This window comes from Aptenodytes forsteri, unplaced genomic scaffold, assembly GCF_000699145.1.
Source record: "Aptenodytes forsteri isolate BGI_AS27 unplaced genomic scaffold, ASM69914v1 Scaffold25, whole genome shotgun sequence".
NCBI classification, from domain to species: Eukaryota; Metazoa; Chordata; class Aves; order Sphenisciformes; family Spheniscidae; genus Aptenodytes; species Aptenodytes forsteri.
In genome coordinates this window covers 666,809-693,979 of record NW_008796180.1, presented here as the reverse complement: position 1 = coordinate 693,979, position 27,171 = coordinate 666,809, and the positions used below count along the sequence as shown (strand labels likewise).

Here is a 27,171-nt window from a genome sequence, read left to right as displayed (position 1 = left end):
GGGCGGGGGGGGGGGCCGCGCCGTGCCCGGCCCGCAGCCCCCCGGCGGAGCAGGGTGCGAGCAGGGCACCCCCCGGGCGGAGGGGGTGAAGCCGGGGGAGCCCCCCGAGGGAGGAGGGGAGCGGGCGAGGGAGGAATGCTGCCGGAGGGCCAGGGGATCTGCCCTGGCTGCTGCACCCCGCTGGGAGGGGGCTGTGCCACCTGCCTGGGGGGAGGGGAGGGAAGGTGAGTTGCACGAAGCAAGTGGGGGGAAAAAAAAAAAAAATCTTGCTGTATTTGCCTGTGCTGGACTGCCTTTCCACACCTCTCTTCGCTTTCTGCCTTTGCTTTCCAGCCTCCTCCCGCGGAGTGGTGGCATGGAGGTGTGGGGGTCACTGGCAGCCCTCTCCTTCCTCCTTGTCACTTGCTAATTGTGCAGCCACGGCGGTGCACGGTCCGCGATTGTTAGGAGGGAACGTGGTTCTTAAATGCACTCGCTTCTGGGACTGGAGTTGTCATTGGGTAGGTGAGGAAATGAAATGTTACCTTCTCCAGTAGCTGGTTCTGGGTCTAGGTGTGTTAAGGGAAAAAATCAGATGTTTTCTCTCTTCCTCAGTCTTTTGCTTAGGTATCTTTCCCTTCTCTTTGCTCTCAGGACATGTGTTGTGGTATGTGCATCCCAGGGTGCATTTTTTGGGGGTTTTGTTTTGATTTTTAACTGCCTTGTGTGCAACTTTCAGTCCTGTGGATGTCTTGGTACAGGTATTGTTAGAATGAAAAGATACGCTTCAAGATAATGTATCTCTTTGGTCTTAGTAGCATTATGTAAGTATCTTTAATCACAACTGAGTTGTGGCATCTTGTGCAGTAGAAGTGATTTAAGTCAAAGCGAGGGAAGTACTGTAGACATAAAGGATGTGAGGAATGTGCATTTTTATCTTTTCAGGGGATGACCTTAGCTGTATTGTTCTGGGAATGGCAACTGGCACATGCTTTGTTGACAGTGGTGTATGCGCGGTGAATCAAGAGAATGATGGTGGGGTATGTGTGTGCGCGCTGAATAAAGGAGAGGTAATGTGCGAGCATTGATTTGTGAAGGATGGTGTGGTGCACCTTGATTTGCCACCGTGCTGATTGACTGCAGCTTGATTGTTTGCATGTGGAAGTTGGGCGCTCTTTCTCTTGAGGTGACTGGTGTCTGTTAACAAAATGCATATTACAGATGCAGGACTACGGACGCTGGTGGGGTTAAAAAGGCAGTGGAGTAGGAAAATCTCATATTAAAAGCATCTAATATTTTATGGTAACAGATATTTTACACCCTTTACATGGGTCTAGTGTTCTCATCGGTACCTATTTGAAACCCCTTTATCTGTCTTTCTACCTGCATGTAAGATGCATTTTTTTCTGCTTTATAGAGATTAATCAAGCGCTTGCAATATGGTTGTTGTGCTGAAAGGATGAAGAGCCCCATCCCTGCCCCAGGCAGCCAACGCTTAAATTTAGATGTTGATAATGAAGTTGAGATATAGAGTAGACTCACAGTTTGAATGTGTAGTTAAGGGATAGAAATTTTGAAAGCTTTTTCAGAGAGTATTTGTTTAAAGAGAAGTGCAAAATCATGAACGCTTTTTATTTTTCTGACTAAGCAATTGCCTGTAATAGGATGTCAGAGACTTAAGATTTTATTTATAATTTTATCTAGTATTTGGCAATTAGTGTTTATAGCTACTTCAGCATTTATTTGCAGTAATGGAGATCAGTTGTATTTGAGAAGATCAGTAAATGCTAAACCACAAAACGTTTGTAATATTTGTAAAAACACCTTTCAAATCTTTACCTGATCGAAAGAGACTTTGGCATTATAGGCTATTGTTCATTTGTTTTAAAGGACTTAATTGATTATTATTTCTTCTCATCTAATACTGATACAGGAACTTTGATGTTTTCTGGAGAGTAAATTCTTCAGCAGTTTTGTATGAATGGTTAGGTATATATAGGAGCTAAATTATAAAAGCAATTTGTCAGGTTCTGTTGCAAGTGCAAGGTATTGGGATGTTCTGGTTTTATTCGCATTGCGAGAATCGTAGAACGTGGAAATTTCAGACTGAGAGGTGCAAGTTCATCTAAAGACAGAAAGTCTTTATACGTACAAGAAATTGCTTATAGATCGAACATGCTTTGTCTGGTGTCATACCACCTAGAGCATGAGATGTCCATGTAAGAACGACTTGGGAAGAGTCCTTTGAGTTCGTACAACTGCATTAAATAGATATTTTCAGTAAACAAGATCCCATCTTCCAGTCTTGGTATCGTGTGCCGTATCAGTGCCTAATGGGAGAGTGGTGTACCAACAGCATATCTGAGATAGGTATATTTAAGATGATTACAAAACTATGTGTCATCAGTGACCTATTTCTGTGGCACACTATAATATGCCTTATCAAAGAATAAACTTCTTTCAAACCCCACAAAAAAGAGAGACATAATTGGAAGGAAGTACCAACCAGTTGAGAAGATTGATATGTTCTCTAGCAATCTGATTCTGTGAATTATTATTGTATTAAAATATTTTATAACCATTCTCTTGGTTAAATTCCTATAGCACAGAGCAGCTGATCTCTTAATGTATTCTGCTGTGAAACAGCTCTCTCCCTACAAGATCCAGATCTTGGCTTCTAAATGGGAGATGAAGTAAATTTTAAAGAACATAGTTTTGTTTTTTAAAACAATATTAGTTTATATTTTGCTAAATATGTGCTATTTGTCTTTTCAGAATCTTATGATACCAAAGTTTGGGGTTTTTCCCCCACAATAGTTAGAAAAAATGTGGATTTTTATGTGGAGGTCATTTTATTATCATGAAGTTACACACTTTAAATATTAATGCAGTCAATGAGCAGATACTGTCTACAGTTGACATCACCCTGTAATGTCTTGAGCTTCCTCAAGCTGAGGAAGCATGGCTGAATTATTTCAGGCAGTGTTTTCCAATAAGAGTCTGTAGTTTTTAATCTGTTCTTCTGTGGATCTAAATGCCTAACTTCCAACTGTTTCCACTGTAAATACTAGGCTTACATATTTTAAAAACTTTGCAATAACTCCTCTATTGTATCAAAAGTCTAAATAACTAATCTCTGTTAACATAAAAGGATGTTTTGTCTAGAAGTGACAAATTTTATGCCTTTAAGAACATTTTAATAAATATACGACTTGTCCTTGAAGTTGCAAACTCTGTTTAAACACATACTCTTATAAGTGAGTAAGTGTGAGTAAAATTATATACCATTTTGGGTCTTTGCAGGATCTTCATTTTCAGTATTTTGAAAAGTGGGTGGGGTTTGCTTATAACTTAAGTAGAATTCATGTAGGTCTCGTAACTAGTAAAAGCATAACAGACAGACTTTCCTAGTTCAGTTGAAACATTCATTAGAACCTAAACTTCTGTATCTAATTTCCAAATTACCTTTGCAAATGCTTAGTTTTCCAAGTGATCTTAAATTGGTGATTTTTAGGTTGCTCCTCCCTCCTGAAAAACAATTGCATAGGGAGTGAAACTCTGGCTGTAGCTCTGGTGCCAGCAGCTTAAACTCATTAACACAAGCAGCTTGCATTAGTTTCCTTGACACTTTCAGACACCCTTCCCTGAGGAGGTTTCAGACTAGTAGTTTTCACTCAAGAGAAACATTTAGCCATGCTAAGCAACTACCAGCACTTTAATGCTGTACTGCTCTCTTGTTTGTGTATTTTTAAGTTTTGAAACTTGATTCTTTCAGTGGAAAAGTGATTTTAGGAATGTAATACGAAAAGCAAGTGGGCCTGCTTGAAGATAGGTTACTGGAATTAGATTCCATATTAACATTTGAGACAAAACCTGTTAAGCCAATTTCATTCTGTCCCAGGTACTAAATACAAGTGAACAGAAAGTTTTTCAGCTGGAATTTTGGAGGAATATTTGTGGTACCACTGCAAAGACAGATGGCCTGGTAGGATAAGGTAGTAGAGCTTTTTTTTTTTTTTTACAAGCAGAAACTTTTATAGTTGAAAATTTACAGACAAGCATCCATTGATCTACATACCTTCTTTTATGGGAATGTTGTACACAAAAAGTTGCAAATATTTGAGTTGAAGCATAGCTGAATCTTGCAGGTGCAGAAAGCTGACTAGAACTTTGCTTTTCCTATGGCTGACTAGTCTCGTGGAAGACAGTAAAAATCTGTTCTGGACTCCACAGTTGCTCGCAGGTCATGCTTATTTAAGCCTTTTTAGTGCTTATGTGATGAAAAGGGAATTATGGAATGTGTCTTAATAGTGCTGTCTGAAGACAAATTACATACAGTGACAACTGTGAATTTTAATAGTAGAAGGCAGATTATTTCTAACGAAAAGCCTGATTGCTGTTAGTGTCCAGTATCCTAACACGTGGCCAGTACTGTCAACTAGTTGTGTCACTGTAATATTTTTGGACATTTGCTTAACAGGAGTATTTATGTTTTCTAATTGATGCAGATATTTTTTGCCACATATGTTTTAAAGAAGCAGCTCTCCTTCCTGCTTATACTTCTGTAGGTTTCCTGGTTCTGTCCTTTCTAACAAATTACACTGTTTCGTACAATGATGGGAGCTCTATCCTTAATTCCAGTAACTTCCCCTTTTTTACTTTTCTTTTTCAGGCTAGCAAATTTGAGGTGTTTCTCCCATAAATGATGGGGTCAGATGCATTGCCATTCCTCAGTATATTTTGTATGCTTTCTCACTGTAGTAAATTCTCCAAGTTCCCTGTTAAGTGACATGCAGCGTGCTTAGATTTCCCGTGTTTTAAATGCATGTCCCTTTATGAGGGACTTATGTTGGGATAGGTGTTTAATGCGCTGTGACACCGGTAGGCTTGACATTATGAAAAGACAAGTTGTGGTATATAGATGTGACTAAAGAAGTCTTTAGCAGGGACAGAAACATATCCTAATAAATCTTCATTGCCCATGTCATGTAATAGTAAAAATGGCTGCTGAGAATCTCTAGTTTGCTTTATTGTAATGTGCATGTCTTGGATCATTCATTTCACACTTGCTAGCTGCAGGATAAAATCTATTAGTCAGAGTGAAATGCCATGCTGACTGCAGTTTAAAGGTCTGAGAAAAATTATGTCCTGAATTTATTTGCAACTTTTTGCCAGGCATTTTTATTTTGACACATACCTTGTTGCACTTTTCTTCTTCCACTTGTACCTTTCTGAACTGATTCCAATTCTTGTGTTTTCCTGTTTGGTGTCCCCTCACCTTACTCTTTCTTTCTTACACTGTTTTCTACTGCCTTTTTTAAACTTGTTTCCTAAACCAGTCTGTTTTCTTTTCCCTCTTTTAGATTTTCATAGCTTTTCCTCTAACCTGCAGGTTTCTTGATGAAGGATCCCGCCTTCTACTTATCTTTGATAAATTACCTAGCCCACTTACGGTGCTATAAAATCATTTAACATAATCTCTCCTGTGCACAACCGACTTCTATTATCCCACTCCAAGCACTTTAAATTCAGACAATAAGATGAAGTTAATTATCCCTGCTGTCAGTGGACACTCTTCTTCCTTTCTCACCCTCCCTTCGCACAAATAACCCCAATCTTACTGAGATTCTTACTGAGATGCTCTTCCCTGTCTTGCTTAGGAAGCTAAGTAACTGTTGTTCCTTTTTGCCTAGAAGGAAAAGAAAAGTTTTGGGGTTTTTTTCCAAGTGTTCTCTCTCTCACCCTGAAACTAGCTGGCTGCTGTAAAGGCAGCATCTCATTGCTGAGGTTTGGAATTTGTGCGCCACTGAGTAGGTCCTGAGGTGGTTTCTGTGATAGTCCGTTCAGACCTTTGCCAAGATGTGGGTTTGACTTGAAGCCTATAACTCCAGTCCTACTGTTCTTAACGATAAATCTGTGGGTTTAGACTATAACATGTCAGTAAGGAGAGAGAACTCGTATCTAAGAATATTTTCATAATCGTTAGGAACTTATTTTTAAATGAAAGCATGAGCTATGCAAAGGCTGAAGTCATTTGAGGAAAAATTGCTGTTTGCTACAGGTTCTTGAAAATACATTATTTTTTCAACCTCAGTTCTTAAGGATAATCCTCAGACGTTTTCCACAAATTTGTTATCGTGCTTCTGGTTCTCTTACCTTGGTATTTTATGGAAGGTGAAAGCCAGATTGCACCTGTAGAACAAACTGATTATTTCGGGAAGCAAAATCTGGTAATGCATGGTAGTATTTATGAAGTTGCACAATGAGCTGGTTCAGAGAACTGATCCAGCTGAATATTTATCCCAAGGAATGGTTATTTTCCAGGCAGACTGATTTCCCAAGGCATCTCGCCTTGCAACCATAAGAATGCCAGCGTTGGCATATAAATAGGGAAAGAGCGTACTGCCTCCTTTGGCAGCCACACAGACTTAGATCAGATTAAAATGAACAAGTAACTTTGGCCTTAGCTGATAATTGTCCTCACTTTGCCCAGAAGGAAATTTAAACACAAAGCGGAGATAAGATGTCCATAGCTGCATAATGAATTAGAGGAAAGACTGGGAATAAAATCCACTGTATCAGTGGGAAGAGTATTTATGCTTGAGAATTGCAACTGTATAGCATGTGAAGGTTGAAATGAACTGCTGCCGTGGTACGGTGTCTGTTTTGATCACGCATAGACTTGCTGAACAGCTTTATATCTCCGTGTCTAACTCTGGTAACTTCAGGGAGAGCACTGAATGTAGTTTCTACTTGCAAAGGTGGGAGTTCTGTTGAAGTATTGTTACTTGGTTAGCATTTCTTGGAAGCTGATAAATTTATGTGTTGTTAAATGTGCTTTTGTTAAATTATGTAAATATTATAAAAGCAAGACAGTCTGTTTTTCCAAAAGTTTACATTGTGCATCTAAAACAAACTCTGTGTAATGTTTCAGAAGATTCAGTAGCTCAAAACAAGACAGTAATTGGTAGTGGGAGATAACCATACCGAATGGTTATTCAGGGTTTACAGGAGCGTTGTGACATTGTGCAAGGAGAAACACTTACAATAGTATAGTTTTGGTATTGGCACGTTTAGACTTTGTCAACACTAGATTACTTAAACTTCTCAACAGTCATTCCAGGACAGCAGTTCCGCTGGTGATTTGTGCTTGCATGAACACACATATCATCTTTGTATTAACCACAAGGTTAGCTGGGCTTGAGCCGAGTAGCGTTTGGTGATTCAGTAGTTAAAATGCTGCTAGAAGTTATAAAACTGAAACTCTGCAGGCAAATGCAGGTGTGTTTTTGTGGGCAGTTTGAAAGGAGGAGATACTAAGAGAAACCCAGGTAAGGAACAGAAGGGAAAGCTCCTAGTGCTAATTCTCCATCAGCACAGCATTTACCAGTACGAGAGAGTGGTGAGTCATGCTCCTAGCTAGTGCATCTGCCACTGTGCAGAGGGCAGTTGTGCAGCTGCTGCAAGCTTTTTTGTTGCTACGGAGGTTTTTACAAACTTGTTGCTGGTTTCAAAGTCAAAATTATCTAGTGTGTAAAGAGCTCTAAATGAAAAATGGAGAGGATTTTAAACCTATCCGTAAGCACATTCCAATGATGTGAGAAGAACAAACTTTAGAGAGATCAAATTCACACTTCATGAAGCCAAAGAAGATTTTCCTATTTAAATCTTCTTTTTTCTGCTACATACCACTCTCAGCAACATTCCAAAATATTTAGCAGGTTTTTTTAAGATAAACTGATAGACTGGAAATGAATCAAAATGTTTTTAAAAAACTACATTAAACTGTGACTGATGGACTCTGTAAAGCGTGTATGTAACATCATGCTCTCAGCTCAGATGAGATTATTTTAAAAGTTCCATTATTAATGTGTAAAAGATAAATGATACAGGAGCACATTACATGCTGTGATGTGTAGTACAGGCTGGTCAACAAAAAGCTGTAAGCAAATAAGTGAGCCTGTCTGTGAGTTTTCTTAAACTGAACCCTTCTGTAAAAAATACAAAAGTTGATTGTTACCTCCATTCTGCATATTGCAAAGGTCTCCTTTAGGGCTTGCTAGGAGAGGAGGTAAGTCTGTGCTGGATATAAAAGTTTATTATTTCCTGCCAAGTTAGTGCTGTCAGCTTAAACCAAGGAAAAACACCTTTCCTCCAGAATAAATGTCCAGGTGGAAGTTATACCTGTCAGCTTTACTTTGTGGACAGACCATTTACATTTTTTTGAGCTCTCTCAACTGATCTGCATCTACATATTCAAAGACACAGATACACATCTAATGGCTCTTTCTCCACTCCTCCTGTCTGGGAGGAAAAATGCTAACTTTGGGAAACAGAAGTACAGATCTTGATGGCAGATTTCCTTTTTGTTTTCATATGGCTTTGTGTGTAGCCTATATTGTTAGTGCAATCATTTGCAATCTTAAAATAAGTTAGTGATGCTTAATAAGAAGTGTCATCACTGGCGTCTGTGAATATAAATGGACAGTTTAAAATCTTAGTTCAGTTTTTACTAGTCTTCAAGATACGTGAGCAGATAATGATGAAAGCAAGAGTTTTTAAAGCAAAAAGGAATCTTGCCACTGAACAAGAAGAAAACTAGGCAATAAAAAGTGATTTGGAACGAAGAGTAGGCCAATGGATGAAACAATTGCCCTTCAGTATCATAGCAGTGGGTAGTTTTGAACTTCTGGCACATATTTTGATGAGTATACAAATTTGAAGGGACAGATAATCTGTTAGTGTGGTCATACAAAGCTTTTTTGCTTCATGTGTGTGTCTTCAAGTTACCAAATGATTACAGAAAAGTGATAAATATGAAAGCTAAGTGTATACATGTGAATGACTACCATTGAGTGGTAACTACCTGGTTTTGTTTTAAGCTTGCTTTCAGTTTTTTGCATTGAAAGATATAGATGAGACACAACAATAGATTTGAATACAAGGAAGTTCCTAATTCAGTCACAGGTGTTTAATTTTTATATATTTAAGGTAGCAGGAAGGGCTTAGACTTTTAATTTGAGTGTATATCGTGGCGTACTAGAATACTTCTTTCAAGATGGTTTTGCCTAGTAAAAGAAGAATGTTGAGGTTTGTGGCTGTCGTATCTAAAGCTAGTTCCTAGCCAATAGAAAGCCTTCAGCTTATTGCAAAAGCTGAGGGATTATAATGCTGCTGAGTTCTGAAATGGCAACCTCTAAACTATTTTTCTGTGGAGATAATGCTTGAAAAAATTCCAGATTCACAGTTCTGGAAATCACTGGTTTGAAAGCCTTTGTCCCTCAAACCAGATTTCTAGATACAGCCAAATAATTCATCTTAAGAAATGGAAAAAGCTTGGAGTGTTGAGGTTTGTGGCTGTCGTATCTAAAACTAGTTCCTAGCCAATAGAAAGCCTTCAGCTTATTGCAAAAGCTGAGGGATTATAATGCTGCTGAGTTCTGAAATGGCAACCTCTTAAACTATTTTCTGTGGAGATAATGCTTGAAAAAATTCCAGATTCACAGTTCTGGAAATCACTGGTTTGAAAGCCTTTGTCCCTCAAACCAGATTTCTAGATACAGCCAAATAATTCATCTTAAGAAATGGAAAAAGCTTGAAGGCTTTTTATCGTAGTTTTTATGTTTTAGCTGCAGGATATTATATAAGGCATTTTTCTGGAATTGGAAATATGGCCTGCTTCATTTTCCATTAGACTGTTAAATACTTACAGGCAAATAGCCAGCTCCATACAGTGAAAATATGTTGCCTGCTGAGTTAGCAAGATACCTATCGTAGATTATTTTAGGAATGGTCGGAAAAAATAACTGGACGATGGGACAGTCTAGATGCTGTACTGCATCTTCAGGCTTTCATATACCACCCTGTCAAACATACTTCTGCCCGGACCTTTACTTTGAGAATTGGACAGTATTTATCCACTCTCCAGTCTTTTGTTTCCCTGCCAAGACTCCCTGCAATACTTGCAGTTACTGCCAACGTTGTTGGTTTTTTATGATGTGCGTGTCAGTTTGCTTAGTTGTACCAAGACTAATCCATTCGAGACAGAGATGCCCAAATATGTGGCGTTGCTTTAATTTCACCAAAATACAAGCCACAGTGCCACACACCATTTTATGTCTGATCATTTATATGACCCGATGGGAAAATCTGTTTGAAGTGAATTTTGAGCTCGCAGTGAAAAGAAGAGAGTTATGATTTTTTTCTGTTTTTCACAGAACAGTCCCAGGAATTGTCGCGAATGCTGTTTCTGAGTATCCTCTTGCCATGTTACACCATATTCCCAAAGTCTGTGTCAGCTGCGCAAAACTGTCCTTCTGATACAGAAGATAGGATTACTCTTCTCTCCTTTCCTTTGTAGCTCTACTAAGCTTGAACCTATTACAGATACCATCTCTTAGGTGGGTGTTACAAGCTGTCCCTTGACGTCTAGCAGATGACAGAATAGATCGTTAGTCACAGTCAGTCTTTTTATTTTGCATTTACATGGGCAAAGGCAGGCTTGAGTACTTACCCATAGAAATGCAAAAACTGAGAGGATGTGCTGACTGTGGCTCTGTCTTGAGATAAAACTTACCACTTAAGAACATATTTTCAGTTTTTTGCATATAAAGCAGCTGAGATGCACAAGAAAGGAGTGATTGTACGATGATATAAATAATTCCCTCTTGTGTTATAGTCCTGATTACTATCCGCTGACATGATGTAACTTGTACCAGATGTGTTTTCCCACTAACTGGGAATTGCTGTGCCTGTGCGCTATTCTGTTTCATGCACCTGTTCTTCAAACTGTGCAAGTATATTGAAACTTATTTGTTCATGTGCTCTGAAATATTGCTGATGTATTGAACTGTAGGTGACTGGACCATTTTAGTCAAACACTTTGTATTTTCACGTTGCAGTCTCTAGTCGTTTTTTGCTAATAAGCTATTCAGAATTCACATTACCTAAGGATTTCATAGAGCAGAGTTGTATTAAGAAAGCATTAATGTTTTGTTATTTTTAGGAAATTTACTGCATAACTTTGTGCTGGGCAGTATACTTAAAGCTAAGTTGTATCTGTGCATTGAAAATTATATTTTTCTGAGGCATTTTCTTGTATTTCTGTCCTGTCTGCTGACTTGAAATTGATTAATGGATAACACTGATTAATATTAACAGAAGCTAAGTGAAAAATCACACTTTTATTTACCTCTACGTTTATACTTGCCAGAATGATGCATTTGCTTATCAGCCTTTCAAAATAAATACATGTGCCAGTTTATCATAGTTATAATACTTCTTCTGTGTCCAAATAATGTGACTAATAAGTGTGAAAGCACTTAACTTATAATGATGCTGCTCTTTTGAAAGGGTTGAGCTACGCTGTTGCATTCTGAATTCACATAGGGTCTAGCTGTACTGAAATTAGCCATAATTTCTACCTGATGAGTTAACTTTGACCCAGCTTCAGGAAGCAGGGAAGCTGGCGCTCCAGTTTTGGTTAGAAATTTGAGTGGTGTCCAGGTTTGGCATAATGTTGGAGCTGTATTTAATCAATCCCCCCAACCTGCAGCCACTGACTTAGTCCTGTTCTGAGTGTAGTTTTTTCAACAACTACTTGACTAGTTTGAAAGTGTTACCTTAAATAATGTAAATTATTTACTTATGCATATGGTTGTTTCGTTCCTTGTAAACTGTGCGCAAATCTGGTTGCCCCAGGACTTAATGGAGCTGCTGGATTGTAGCTTCCAACCAAAAGATGTTCAGGATCCTTAATAACTTCAGATTGTTAATGCATATGCAAAACGGCATTGCCTTTAATTATAACACAGTTATAATTTTTTTCCTTAACTTTTAGTTTCTTTAACTATGGTTTGAGAGAAGTCTTGTTTTATGGAAAAGAAAATTTCGAATTTCAAGATACTCAAACTTTCTCATTGAACTTGGTTTTATATACAGTGGTCTATATACCTAAATGGCAGAGTGGAAAACCTATTCATGCCCTGTAATGCCTCTTGATTGCACCCATTAAAAAGCTGCTGCTAAACTGAGATCTGTCTGCTCTTAAACTGAAGAGGGGAAGAAAAAGAAGTTTTGGGGGTTGTCTCGTGTGAAGTTACAGGTCTTGTGTTGTAAAGGAAGTGTGCAAATTATTTGTGATGCTTGTATAAGGTGTGTGGTATTTTGGTGCTGCGGTGTTAGCTGTGGTTCAGATTCCCCCACGTGTTAGGTGCTGTATACCTTTGAAGAGATAATTTTGTCTTGCTGTCTTGTGACCTATATTAACGTTGCGAGCACTACCTGCTCTACCAAGTTGGAAGTGAAATCTAGTACAAGTGGCTTGTAAACAGAAACAAAAAATGATCTTCTGTGCCTGTCTTGGAAAGGCTGTGTTATAACAAAGTAAGAAAATAATGGATGGCTAATAAATTAATGCATTTTTAATGTTGGACATTAACTATTGCAACCTCTTTTTTCATAGTATTCACTTTTCATGCAAGAGGTAGGTGAGCTGCAGGAAAGCCCCAAGCTCTTACCCTTCCCCCTCTTTTTCCTTATGGTGTGTGCAAAACTTCTGTGGCAAATGCCACTGATTTGTGAATTGAGGCATGGGTATTTTTTTAAAGGAATTTTCTGGTCCTTATGGCTATCTGGGAAGAATGGGGGGAACTTCCAGATGTTGACAAAGTAATAAATTGATACAGTGCCCTCTTTGTGTCTGTAGACAAATCACCCTTGTGCCTGCAATGCTTCTAGACTTGCCAGCCTACAGCAAAGTGAATTAGACCAGCGTCTGTCAATTTTCAGAGCTAATATTGATAACTTTTCTATGGGCAGCAACTGAACTGGTTAAAAATTAAAAAAAAAAAAAAAAAAATTAGGCCACTGTCACATTGACCAGGAGTGGCAGGGTCATGGCTGGTTGTGGAGTGCCCCGAAGTGTCTCTTCTGTCCTTTTATGGGAGCCACCAGAAACATCCAGGCAGAAAGAATGAGCAGTTAAGTGTACATCTGTGGAGCTGGCAGCCTGTTTGCGATAGCAGGCAAACAGCTGTAGGCCGTGCAGGGGTCAGTAGCTCACAGGGAGCCTTGATGTGCAGAAATGACTGTGCAGCCACTTCACTTACTACAAAAGCTGGAAGAAGCAGTGTCTTTCTTTACATCCGTGTCTGCTTCTGGTGGGTGCTTGCCAGAAGTCAAATCGTAAGTCCTTGGCACAGGTTAGACGAAAATATGAGATAGCCAGACTGTCAAGCTGGTCCCTCTCTGAGGGCAAACTAAGGACATTTAATTTAAAGTTGTTAACCTCTGAGTATATTGCACTTGGTCTGTGCTGATTTCAGGGCATCTGCTGAGCCAAAGTTGGGGCAGGTAATTGTACTAGCGCTCTCTGCTATAAATTGTTCTATTTTTAGTACAGCTAATGTGAAGAAATGTGGTTTTTCCTTAGAAGTAACAAAAGCATTGTATGAAGCGTTGCTCCCACATACACGTGCTTCTTCCACCTACACGTTTGTCTGCAAGTTGTTTGTACTTTTTTTCTGGGTTTGAGCTTTTAATATTCATAGGCTTGCAAACCTTTCTTGTATGATCTTTGATTGCGAAGTGCTGCATGCACCTCATAGGTTCATTCTACGCTCGTAATACAGTTACTCAGCAGTTTTATATCTAGATAGGCTTCTTCAAAAATTGCTTTGAAACTATGTATCCTTTTTACATTTTAACCAGAACCTGTATTGCTCCCTTTTGTAGTATGGCTGAAATTCATTCTGTGAGCCCAAGCTGTTCAGCAGCTTTGAAAAAAGTGGATTCACCTTTTAAGGGGGGGGGGCAAAAATAAAAATACCCAAATGCTGCTTTCTTACATTTAGGATTAGAAACTTAAGGAAAAAAATCTTCCATTAAGATATTTTGGGCAGTGTTTAAATTACTGTCTCTCAGACCTGTCAGTAGTCTAGTAGTGTGTTGATGGTATTAAATGTATAAGGAGGGCTTTGCTTTACCAGCTGTTCGACTGTTAAATAATGTTGTTCGAAAGTTGTGGGTCCCTTGAGGGTAGCAGGCGGTGTATTCAAAGTGAAAGTAGGTTACTGATTCTGCTGAGTGAAGTGGTTTTAAGACCAAATAGCTTTGATAATTCAGAATAAGCCCCTTTGTTCTTTTCATTTGAAGTAGTACTGTGTTCACACAAAGTGGTTTATTATATAGAATATTCCTTAAATGAGCAGAGGTGAAATGATGGCAGGATATGGAAAGAGAATATTTCAACGTTCAGTAAATGGGGGCGGGGGTGGAGGTAAAGCTTCCTTTTCATGACAAGTTTTTTGCTTTTTCTGGCTAGATAGCAGCAGCGTTCTGATAGCCTTCCTGATTTACTCGTGCAACGTGAGAGATGCTTAATATGCTGAGGAAATAATCGGGTATAATTTTCTACATGACATAGTGATTTTCTGAGCTTCTGAATAATTCATTACATTTTGTTAAAGGAAGAGCTAAACAGTGGATTTCATCATGCCCACTGCTTTCTAAGGCCCTTCGTGGGTATGGGGTCGTTACACTGGTTGTGACTGCAAGCCAAAATTATTTTATTATTTACTAGTTTTTCCATCTGAATATTACTTGTGATCACAAGCCAACGTTAACAGCCCATCTCCCCGTATTTCCTGGCCCAGCTGGGTCTTGGCGCTCGTCTTCCTGCCACACCTCTGGAGCTGGGAAGCTGGGACCTGAGACCCTGCTGAGGATGGAGCGAGGATGCAGCAGTGGGAATAGACCCCGCTGTTGCGGTGCTGTGAGTCTGTCTGCAGGTCACTCTGTCAGGCATCTTCAGGGCGCTTTTTGAGTGCGTTTGGAAATATTGGAGAACCGTTCAAGAACCTGTTTGATTAACTTTAAGCTGGTAATGAGACGACTGGTTATTGATCAGTCACTTTCCCCAGAGCATCACTTCACAAAGATTGTAGGGCAAGGTTCAGTCTTTTTTGTTATTCAAACCGCCGAGACCATTGGTATGGTCATCTCCTGTTCAAAGGGGGAAATTTCTGGTGGAAGAGTAAAATAGAAACTATAATATATGAATTGTATCAAAACATGTTTGGATGGAAGTTACTGCATTTGTAGTGTGGAGAGTATTTTAACTCAGTATGATGTGGAAGGAAATTTGTCGTAAAAATCCATGTCTGTAATACTGCTTTAGGTTGGTTGCTTTTTATTGTTGCTCCAAGAATACTAATAATAAAAATGGCCATATGATTCTGCGAAATCCCAGTGGTTTATACCTGTCTGCTGGACTTAGCCCAAGCTTATAGCCTCAAGGAAATTTTCGGACTCCGGTAGTGGGGATCCGGCTTTTTTCATACTTAGCTGCTCGATCCATCCATTTTCTGTGAGGGACCTTCTCTGTCCTCTAGTCATGGGATGTCTCTTAGGCTCTGTCCTTAATTCTCCTCTTCTGCACCCTCTAGCTGCAGGTTTAGTTCTGCGTATGCTGTTTGGTCAGGATTTCCAATGTATTTCTGACTTGATCTGCGCAGCCAAAAATCTTGGCTTGATGTTGCAATGCTGTGCTACCAAAATGTAATTGTCCTGGTGAAAAATAGATGTGAGCGCTTGATTACTTGTATTCATTAGGGATCACGTGGCGTTTTTTGCAAGAGGAAGTAACAGTGTCCTGGTCAAATTCCAACTTGGATAACTGCAAGTGAAATTTAGATGGGCGAATGTAATATTGTTTGGCTACTGCACTGAGGAATAAGTAGCTGGGGGAAGGGAGAATGAGACAAAAGAATAAGTGCCTTAAATCAAGAGGCTGTATGAGGGATCTCTGAGGTGGAAACAAGCAGGGGACGCGGTGTTCTTAATCTGATTTAGTGCTGCAAGCTGAAAATGTCTCCATTGAAATTCTTCATGCATATCGACATTAATGGAATGTTGTTCGGTATAGTATGTCCTCTTTCTGGGTAAGGATAGGGTCTCTTTGGGACATACAGAAGGAGAAGAGGTATTTCTGTGTAGGTATGCACCTTGTTTGATGGAGAGGCATATGGGAGTCGAGCAGAGTCTTGGGGCCATCGGTGTTCCCAAGAGTCCACGAGAAACACAGATCAGCATCTTGGCCCAGCATTGAGGCAGGTGGCGGTGATCTTTGGCGGGTGGAGAACATTCATTTTGAAATGGATAGCATGCCTTGATTTCCATATCTCGGGAGTCTAGTACCAGTTCTGATCCCCACAAAAGGTGCACGTTTGTACATAACTGCCAGTTTTGCTTGAGATGGTGCTGTAGGACAGTCCACACCCAGCAGATACGGCTCATAGATAATATACCCGGTGCTTTACCCCAGTTGTACAAACTCAAAACAAAATAATTTGCTGAAGGTTTTAGTGATTTTTTTTTTTAATTGACTTTGTCTTCTCTGTTGTCTTTTATAGATGAAATGTTCAACAGTTCGTTGGCAACTTTCTTCAGAAGAATAATTACTACTGCTCTGCTCTTGCCATAATACCAGAATTCTGTGACCTACACATCAGTGCTAAACACCAGCAGAGAATCATATTTTGTTCATTCTGTGTAGATGGAACAGGCATCGGTCTTGAGAGCCCATCCTGATTTAAAGCTGCTTACTTGATTTTCTGGGATTAAAGGTGCTCAATGAATCAGGGCCCCCCAAATGAGTCAAACAGCCAATTCTTGCCAACAGTTGGTTGAAAACTGTGCCGCGCATGTAGCAGGGATGGCGCAAGAGGACAGTCGCCGTGGTCAAGTGCCACCCACGTTTTATCATGGTGCCAGCCAGGAACTTGATCTGTCCACCAAAGTATACAAGAGAGAGTCAGGAAGTCCTTACTCTGTGTTGGTGGACAGCAAAATGAGTAAACCACATCTCCATGAAAGAGAGGAGCAGCCATATTTCAGGGAGAACAGATCGGTAGGAGAGGTCCGGGCTGTGAAAGAAGATAGAGAAAACTCTGACGACTCTGAGGAGGAAGAAGAGGAGGAAGATGAAGTGACTTACAAAAGGGAGCAGATTATAGTAGAGGTAAACCTTAACAACCAAACATTAAATGTATCAAAAGGGGAGAAGGGTGTCCCCTCCCAGTCCAAAGAGACTGCTGTTCTTAAGACCAGCAGTGAGGAAGAGGAGGGTGACAGTGGGGAAGAGGCCACTGAAGACAGTAATGATGATGAGGAAAATGAGAGGCAGAAGAAAAAAGAGAAAAGAGTGGAAAAAGTTAGTGTTGCACAAAGGAGAACAAGGAGAGCTGCATCTGCTGCAGCAGCCACAACTTCCCCATCACCCAGAACTACAAGGGGTCGTAGAAAGAGTGTGGCCCCCCAAGCGTAAGAAGAAAGCTGCAAAGGAGCCCAAGGCACCTGTGCAGAAATCAAAGTGTGAAGAGAAGGAGACTTTAACCTGTGAGAAGTGCCCCAGGGTGTTTAACACACGCTGGTACCTGGAGAAGCACATGAACGTCACTCACAGGCGCATGCAGATCTGCGACAAATGTGGGAAGAAATTTGTTCTAGAAAGTGAGCTGTCCCTTCACCAGCAAACAGACTGTGAAAAAAATATCCAGGTAGGTTTGCTCACCTGCTTGCCAGATTTCCATACCTTCTGTCGTGCCCTGGATACAGCTAGTGGACACTTCAGAGGGGGAAATCTTTTGCGCAGACCAGGTTCTGACCGAGACCTTGTCTCTACGTATCAACACTTTGGTGTCTTCCAAAAGAAGTAAATTGCAGGGAACAGAGTGTACAACTGACATCTGCTTTAGCAGAGTTACTCTAGTATTTAACTACGAGTTGGGGAAAACGCAAAGCTACTTTAACAAGTGTCAGACTCAAGAGTAACTGGCCTGAAAACAAGTGCATTTGCAGTGAAGTACTTTGACAGGATAAACCCTCCTTCTTCAGGTGCTGAGCACCTGCAGCTATCGCTAGCTTTAAAGTTCAGAGTGTTTCAGTGTCCTGAAACTCAGTCACAGAGTATGTCCAGGTAAGGTTTCAAGGGAGAACGGAATTATGGCACTTCGCTGGTATTGGAATCAGAAATTTGTAAAATACCGGAGAGGCAAGCAGGTGAGGAAGAAACTAGTGAAGTCAGGACTTGAACTTGTGTTAAAATGTAACTTTTTTAAAATCCTACTGAGAGAATTATATAACGGTAATTTACGGTAGCGTTCATGTATGCATATGGAAGTGTATGAATTCAGCAAGTAAATCTGTTCATGAGCCTGCCCTTTTCCCAGTGCAAAAAGCTCAGTAAATCTCACTGATAATATAAAGATCTCTGGTCTTTCTCACCAGAAGATTTGCAGCTCTTAATTTTAAACAACAATGGAAGCCTGTGTTGTAATAGAACCCTTTTAAAGTTTAAGTTGTGGAAAGAGTTTCAGTTTTCTGATTCATCTGTGGTTTGTACTTTGCTCATAGGCATCTATGTTCTCATGTAACTGGGGGCACTGTTTTATCTGGTGATTCAAACATGCTTTTTTTGCCTTGTTAAACTAGGCACAGTGTTGCCACCTACTTCTGAAATAACCCCACTGCCAGAGTGAAGCAGCTTGAGTTCAATTTCTGCGGAGCTGAAATGTTGAGAGTTTGTAGGGCAACAAGTTTTTTGTCTGTCCAATGAGTTTTACCAGAAAGATTTAAGATTTTTCTTGTTTGTTTGTTTGCTTAAATGCTAAACTGAATTGGTATTCAATTCCCACTGTGTGGGAGACAGTTGAAATATTTATTGCAATTTCTCTTTGCTGTAAGACTCAAATGCAGCTCTATATAACACTATGTTATTTTTCCTTATGTTCCAGCTCATAGGAGGAAGACTGAAGGAAGGAGTATAATATAAGATAATGAGTCCTGAGCATAGTTAGTAAAATGCATAAACATTTCAGTATGTCCTTGCAGGTTTTGAAATAAATACTTCAAAAGTTTAGTGCAGCAGAGAATATTTAAATGTAAATTTAAGGAATGCCCTGTCATCCAGGTGGCTCATTCACAGCATAAAATCTTTTGACTTTAAAGAGGAATTCATGAATAGTTTGTGTGTGGTATAGAATGGAGAAGCATCCTGTAATCCATGCACCCATATGGTTCTGAGGGGTTACATTCCTATGTCCAAAAGTGATAGGAAAAGAAGAAATTGTAGAAATTTGGGTTTATATCCCATACCAGAAGAATCGGGTCCAGAAACTTTCCCAAATATTTCTAGTGCCAGAAGCACTGCTAGTCGTCTTCAAGTTCTCGGTATAAGCATATATTCTACACTTATTTTTGTCTGTCCTGACATTTGGAATGTGTTTCACAGCTGCCTGCTAATTTGTTTTTATTACGCTTGGCAAAAGGAGTAAGGGGATATGAAAGTTTTACGTTAATGTAGGGTTTAATATGTCAAGAAGGGGTATGGAGCTTTGTCTAGGAAAAAAAGTGGTTTCATTATGTAAGTGGTAATTGAACTGATAAATGTGCTGGTTCCTCTCTATTTTTCATCTAAGTGATGGAATCTATCTGTTTTTTCCAGGTAATTTCTGGTTTTCATCCTTTCAAAATTAGCACTTTCACAGAATTTCTGTTGTCATCTTGGACTCTGTGTAGTAGCTCTCAGTGTTAGTGATCTAAATTACTTGCTGCTGATCGTCAATTAAATTGTAGACTGACTGCTTCAAGGGCTTGCTTAATCTTAAATCAAAGGGGGTTTGATCATTTCTTAGCATTGCTTTATTCTCTAGGGTTGTTTTTTTTACCCCAAAGACTGCAGTTTGTTCCTGACATGCCTCCAAGCAGGTACTTTTAGAGGCAGAGGCTCTCCTTGGAGTCAGCATGGTGAGCGGTGTACCAGAGTTTCCAAGCCTGCAGAGATTCAAGCACTGTGGAAGCAGCATAACTTGCCTGTACAGAGAAGAAACGACTTAAGTTGACAGAAGGCATAGTATTTGCTAGGTCTGCAGAGAACAGCATACAGCCCTTCTTACTTTGAGGGAAGGAGGGTAATTGATAGGCAGAAAAATGGAGATGTACCAAAAACCCCAAGCACCCCAACAGCTAACAAAAAATAACAAGCCACAATTCCTTCCTCTTCACTTCAAAGATGAAAATGACTTGCTATCCTCACATGTGTGTCTGCTATCAAGTTTCACAACTAAGATTATTCTGGAATTTTTCAAAATTGTACAAGGATTTTTTATTATCAAGTCTTTAGCAAGAACTAACTATTGGGGAAACAAAGAGGTGCGTGAAAGCCCGTGGATCCAGCTCATCACTGACTTTGTGGATGTTTCACAGTAGTTGTGGGAAGAGATTAAAACATTGCTTGCATATGGTCATTTTAGACCTACAGTGCTACTGATACGTATAAATGAAGAGTCAGAACATGAAAGATGGAGGTGACAACTTGCTTTGCTGTATGGACTGTGTACCGGACTGCGTGGTCAGGAGCTGCAAGATGGAAGCTGTCTTCTGTATAGAGCTAAAAGGATGAGAGCGCTTTGACTAGTTCATGGGCTGTTAGACCTGGATTTTGAGGGGTCACAGTGCTCCTGTGAAAGACAGGGCTGGACGCGCGGATGGGTTTAAGGCAACTTGGTGGTGTTGGCCTCCTCCACCTCTGTTGGCTTCTTCCCACACCAGCAGCATCAGTGCCTGTGAAGTTGTCTTCTCTGTGTTAGCTCCTTGAGGGCTGCATCCAGCTATATATGCTGTTGTGTTTTGGAAATAAGTTAGTGCAGTGGCTCTGGTGCTTTTCAGGTGGCACCAAAATGCAGTGTGTTAACATCCTCTCTAATCCTGTTTGATCTGGCTTTTCCTAGTGTCATTGTTTCATCTGTGAAACAGTAAATGTAAGCTGAAGTGCAGTCTGAGACAGTATACAGCATTTTGACTTGTTTTGGGCTTTTTGTCATGCAAGAGGAAGATACGAGGCTTAACTCCACAAACTTGAATCACTGAATCTTTCTAATTTAAACTTCCTTCTATTTATCCCATTCATTCATTCAGTGCGTTTCCTGTAACAAATCATTCAAGAAGCTCTGGTCCCTCCATGAACATATCAAGATTGTCCACGGATATGCAGAAAAGAAATTCTCTTGTGAGATTTGCGAAAAAAAGTTCTACACCATGGCCCACGTGCGGAAACATATGGTTGGTGAGTTATTGATCGGCGCTTCTGTTGGTTCTGCCTCGTAATTTGTCTTTGTGGTTCTTAACTTGTAATTGCTGTTTTGAGGAGAAAAATAATAAGGCAAATTCAGTTGTCTGAGCTTTACCCTTCGCAAAAAGTTAACGTCTGTAGTACTGGGCAGCAAGCAAAATTATGTATGTGTGTGCATATGTGTATATACTTACAAGCTGTTCAGTACTAATCGTTTTCCTGCTCAGTGTTGGAGAAGAAAATTGGTTCAAGAACTGTTTGCATTTGAATGACCCTCTCTAATGTACTGTTGTGTTGCAGCACACACAAAGGACATGCCATTTACATGTGAAACCTGTGGAAAATCATTCAAACGCAGTATGTCTCTCAAAGTACATTCCCTACAGCATTCTGGAGAGAAACCTTTCAGATGTGAGGTGAGGCAGCAACTGTTAATATGTTTAGATACGGTAGCATAAGGCATGAAATTAGTAACACTGTCAGTAGGACGTGTAGGTGGAAACTGAATTGACTGACTTGTAAATGAGGTGCAGTTTCATAAAAATTTGGGAAGAATTCTCCATGTGGAGAGCACAGCAGGAGCGCATCTAGCAGCAGTTCAAACTGAGATGTATTTGGTTTGCTTTTACTGCTGGCTGTCTTTTTTTTTTTTTTTTTCTCTCTGAGTACACACTACAGCAGGATTTGAATACCGGTTTTCCCCTCAGTGTTCATAGCAAAGCCTGATGCAAATTTCGTTAATCCTCCCTGTCCTGCCTAGTAACTTGAAGCAGATAGAAGTGGTGACAGTGAAAATAAACAAATTACTGCTTGATTTTCACTTATGAGAAAAACTATTGTTCTCACTGCAAACTATTACCTCCTTGACATCTAAGACAGTGCTCTGAATTTGCATTTCCTAAACCGAGGGTGCACCCGTGTGTGTTTGTGTTGGGGTGGGGTGGGGGGGAGTACCTCACTGATGCATTCACGTGCTGCGATTGTAATTTTATGTCTGCCCTCGGGAAGGAGACCGTATGGGACAGACTTACCCAGTCATATGTCTGGGGCAGATAATGTCTCAGTCATCTGATGGGGATGCTTGTGGGTATCACATGATGGAGGCAGAGGGGGTGCAGAGCCCTTCCTGTTTCCAGGGCAGGTCTGGTGGCTCACCCTGTCCACGAAGTGGGGCACAACTCCAGCCAGACACGTAGTAGTAGTGGCGGTAGTGCAGCCAGAGTAGTCTTGGGGAGAAGACTCGTAGGGAAAGAAATTACCTCATACCAATAAATAATAGCTGGAAAACAGACTGGCTTGCTGAAAAACAAGCCTGCGGTAGAGCTGCTGTTGGTTTTGCCGTGTGAGCAGAGTCCTCTAGTGGAGGCATGCCGTAGTCCAGCAGAGATCGCTGGCAAAGCTGCAAAACCTCCAAATGATACCTTAAGCCAACAGAAGCACTTTTCTGTTGGCATAACCGTGCCTCTGCCGGGCTTTTGCCAACAGCTGTGTCAACTAAAGGTTGTGACTGTTCCACGCTCCTTGCCAAGGCTCTTGTGCCAGCAGACCTTTTAGTACAGACCAAATTCTACTCTCGCTAAATAATTTAAATTCTGCGTTTGTGTGAGGGTCTGTGTGTGTACTAGTTCAGGTATTCTGTACTCCTTCACATAGTACGTTTGAGTGCTGTCCCGTGACTGCCTTTCTTTCTGATGCGTGATGCCTGAATATCATGGGTTGCTGTTTTTCTGTTGCAGAACTGTGATGAGAGGTTTCAGTACAAGTACCAGCTGCGTTCCCACATGAGCATCCACATTGGGCACAAACAGTTCATGTGCCAGTGGTGTGGCAAAGACTTCAACATGAAACAGTACTTTGATGAGCACATGAAAACACACACTGGTAAGAACGTATCAAAGAAAAGCACAAGTACCTCCAGGACAAAAACTTTCCTGTACTTCCAGCTGTATTCCCTTCCTTGGAATTTGGGATCAAAACTGTTATCCAGCCTAGAAAATCAGACAGGAAAGGCTAATGCATTAACTTACTGTTAAACCTAACTGTCTGTAGTCCTGTGATTCACTGGGGGGGAAAATGAGAGGTTAGGCTTACTCGTTATTTTGGTCTGAAGGAACCCCTTGCCAAAGCCTTATAAAAGATTGTCTTGTGTGTCAAAATCCAAAGGTGAGAGAGGATTTCATAAAGACTGAAGACTTCTGTGGAACAGCTGTCTCTTTATTTGCTGAAGGTAGCAATCACAATAGCTTTTGTAGGATGCAGTTTGTTTGCGTAAGTATGCTGAAGTAAGTATTAGCAGATGTTCTGTGCCTAACTGATTGCCGTATCTGTGTTCGGCAGGAGAGAAGCCCTTTATCTGTGAAATCTGTGGCAAGAGCTTCACCAGCCGCCCAAACATGAAGAGACATCGCAGAACTCACACAGGGGAGAAGCCCTACCCATGTGATGTGTGTGGCCAGCGATTTCGCTTCTCCAACATGCTCAAGGCACACAAGGAGAAGTGCTTCCGTGTTACCAGCCCCGTCAATGTGTCAACTGCTGTCCAGATCCCACTGTCCACGACTTCTGCCACCACAATCCCCGCTGTAGTGAACGCACCCACCACCCCAACTCCACCCATCAACCTGAACCCAGTGAGCACACTTCCTCCACGCCCCATTCCCCACCCATATTCACACCTTCACCTACATCCTCATCCTCACCATCCACATCATCTCCCGGTCCCCCCGGTTCCTCATTTACCCCCTCCTCCAGCTCTTTTTAAGAGTGAGCCTTTAAATCACAGAGGCCAGAGTGAGGACAACTTTCTGCGACACCTGGCAGAAAAAAACAGTTCAGCACAGCACCACTAACATCTTTGCTTCCTGCCAGCTATTTTCCCATTTTATGCACATGGAAACATGCCCTCATGGAACTACAGAGGGCTAGTTGGTGAGGATCTTTGTCTTTCTCTTAGCCCCAGCAGATGGTCCTAATTTTTCCTTTGAATCAGTTAACAAACAAGGAAATCCTGTTTTGGATCAGCAGTGCTCATTTGAACCTGGGAACCAACAGGACTTAAACCCATTTTGCTTGCGTTTTACTGGTGACTTTTATAAATTTCAGATACTGAGACTTGTGGAATTTTATAATTTCATATCAGCTGATGAGGTATGCTTGCTTTTATATCCTGGACTTCTCCTCAAAGAGGAGATAGGCCTGGTTTTCTTTGTACTAATCGGAAAGGCTGTGAGATTAATACAGAGCATTAATTGTATCACTGTGTATCGTAATGGATTCTTTTCAGCTTTTGGTGCCGGCTATGGAGTGAGCCAGCCACGTATCACAGTATATTTGAGCATTATAAAGAAAGACAAAAAAATTTCTTGTTTGTGTAGCTCTCCTAACACACTCTTTATTTTACTACAGAAATTATTTTAGAGTTTTTTGTATAGACCTATTTAGTAGTCTGTTTCTAAAATGAAATGTATTTCAATAAGCGGTGTAATTTTTTCAGTGTAGCTGGACCTATGTTGTATAATAGATAAATTTTTATAATCATCGAAATGTGATTCTTAAAAGATGCATATAGCTTCTATAGTTAAAGTTATTCTTACAACCATACAACTTAAAAGGTGCTTCAGAGAAGAAAGGAACCCAAGAGGTCTCTGGAAAGGTTGCCTCAAAAGTGATGTTGATTTCAGAACTTTACGTAATTTATTTTAGTAGGGCTTTTTTTTTTTTTTTTTTTTTAACATTTAATTTCCCTTTTCACAGTTTCCCTTAAGCTTTTTGGACAAGGACGTTGGGATACCGTATTCCTGCTCCACCGGTTTTCTTTAGTTCAGTTGGAGTGAGGTATGAGATGGATTAGAAAGGGAGCCCCTTACACGTAGGGACCCGCTAGTTTGCGCACAGGGAGTCACAAGACAATGAGAGATCTGACAGCAGAGAGGAAATCAAGTATTCTCAAGTCAGCCGAGCATCTTTTCTCTTTATGTAGGAGAGCCGGATTTAATGGCTTTTCATGGTATGATTTTAAGTTGGGGATCGTATCAAATGCTGCTCTTCAGATTGCTTTTTGGAATTCCTGGAGTTGTTAGGAGAGGGGAATTAAGTGAGATCATAAATGTGGTGTTTCTGACTGGTTGATTGTAAGAGTGAGAAGAGAAGTTTGAATGAGACAATGGTGTTTCGGTTGCATTGTTAAGAAAATGCTGATAGCACTGTATGTACCATGTGAAGCTCTATCCCATAAATGTAATGTGCATAAAATTATGGGATGATTTCTAGGGCTCGTAGTCATACTTTTGGCAAGTCTAAGTTTTACAGTTGTAGGATAGGAAACTTTGAATTGTAGGCATGTCACTGTTTCATAATCCTGGGAGGCAATGAGGGGGAAATGACAAGTTAGTGCAGGGATGGTGGGCTGGAATGCCAAATGTATCTGTTTTAACCAGTGAGTAGCTGTTATTTTTTCAGGTTTGTATTTCTCTTCAACTAAAACTAAATATAGCAGCATTATGCAATCTAGGAACTTGTTGCCACCTTCAATGAGGACAGAGGCCCAAGGCAATGTACTGTAAGTCCTCTTTTCCTTAAAATTCCTACTCTTCTGTGCTGCTTTTTAAATTAAATCCCACCAAATTATACATCCAGAGATCCTCATAGGCAGATGGCGAACTTACTATTCTGCTTGGTAATGAACCGGGGTTTTGTGGCTAATGGGATTATTTTTTTTTCAAGATAGCAGAAATGGTGGAAATTCTTCCTAGCATTACTTCCTCAAGGTTAATGCTGTTAAGCACTGTGTTTTGAAACACCATGTCCTCTGTCTGTTGAGAATTAGCTCCTTAGTTGATGTTTTTCACCATTTTCTACCACCTAATCATTAATGTTGGGTTTTTTCATAACAAGCATAGGAAACTTTAGGAACCAGAAAGGGCAGTTTTGGCCCAACGAACCTATTCATTTTTGACTGAGCTGAAACCCCTTCCAGCATTTCTGAAAAATAAAACAATGTTTTTTAAATGTTTTCTCTATAATATTTATATACACCCTCTTACCTTCTAGAAGAAAAAGCCAGTTATGAAAGTGAATTTACACTCATGATTATGACTGTTGTATTTACTGTGGCTGGTCCGCCCTGGAGGTTCTATGCATTCCACGTCACATTTGCAACCTACATTTCTGTTGTGCCACTATTTTATGGTCAGGCCTGTTATTAAATGATTTTTAAATGCTAAAAAATTCTTGGTAAATCAATTGTATTCCAGTTTTGCAAAATGATTTTCTTCTCAATAAATTTACAGTATTAGGCTGCTATTCAGAATTCTAAAATCTGGGACAGTTTTTTTCTATTATTTAGTTCATAGCAATGATACGCTTTGTATTTTTTCCTTCCGAGACACATGAACTTCCTTTCTGTGGAAGAAGATTAAACTATCTAACCCACTTAACAGTCTGTCATAATGTGACCTGATGTCAACAGATTCTCCTCATTATCTGGGACAAACATATTGAAAGCTGACATACTGGTCTAAAAGTGTTGCAATGTGATATCTTATAAAGTATGTATTTCAGCAAGAAAAGGAAAATGGGCGTTACGAAAGGCAGGAAATTCAAGGTTGAGATTTGCTGTGGCTTCTCGCTTCTGCTTAAATTTGCATTGGCATGCACACCTACAGAGTTTGCGCAACACTAAGGAACGAGTTCAAGTGTGTTTACTACTTTCTGCTTATGTTGACAAACTAAGCATAACGTTTTGTATCAGCTTTACTGTATTTAGTAAGTTAAGGGGTTGGTTTGTGTTGCTAAAGTGCTTTCTTCAAGAAGAGCAAAGACAAATTATACCAACTTTTGGGTTTGGTTTGAAAGTTTCTGGAAAGTTGGAGTAAATTCTCCTTCCTCCCCCCCCCTATCCTACAGCCTAAGGCAAAGTTTTACTGAATTTTTAACATTGCATTTTTAAGGGGGGAAATGCAACAGAATTAACAGACAATCGGAAGGTCAGCATTCTAAGACGAACAGTTTAAAGGACAGCCTCTGTTCTGGAGAAGTTTAAACTGCTAGTCCACCAGACAGTG

The 27,171-nt window shown here is 40.2% G+C and overlaps 1 protein-coding gene across 1 annotated transcript; it reads left to right on the top strand.

Moving 5' to 3' along the window:
* The first annotated feature begins 477 nt into the window (after positions 1–477).
* On the top strand, positions 478–26,415 carry ZNF652 (zinc finger protein 652). Its single transcript, XM_009287765.2, is given in 7 exon segments — positions 478–500; positions 16,392–17,289; positions 17,291–17,537; positions 20,956–21,103; positions 21,410–21,525; positions 22,846–22,990; positions 23,447–26,415. Coding segments are annotated over 6 exon segments (1,827 nt in total). The 5' UTR covers positions 478–500; positions 16,392–16,630; the 3' UTR covers positions 23,959–26,415.
* The last annotated feature ends 756 nt before the right edge of the window (positions 26,416–27,171 follow it).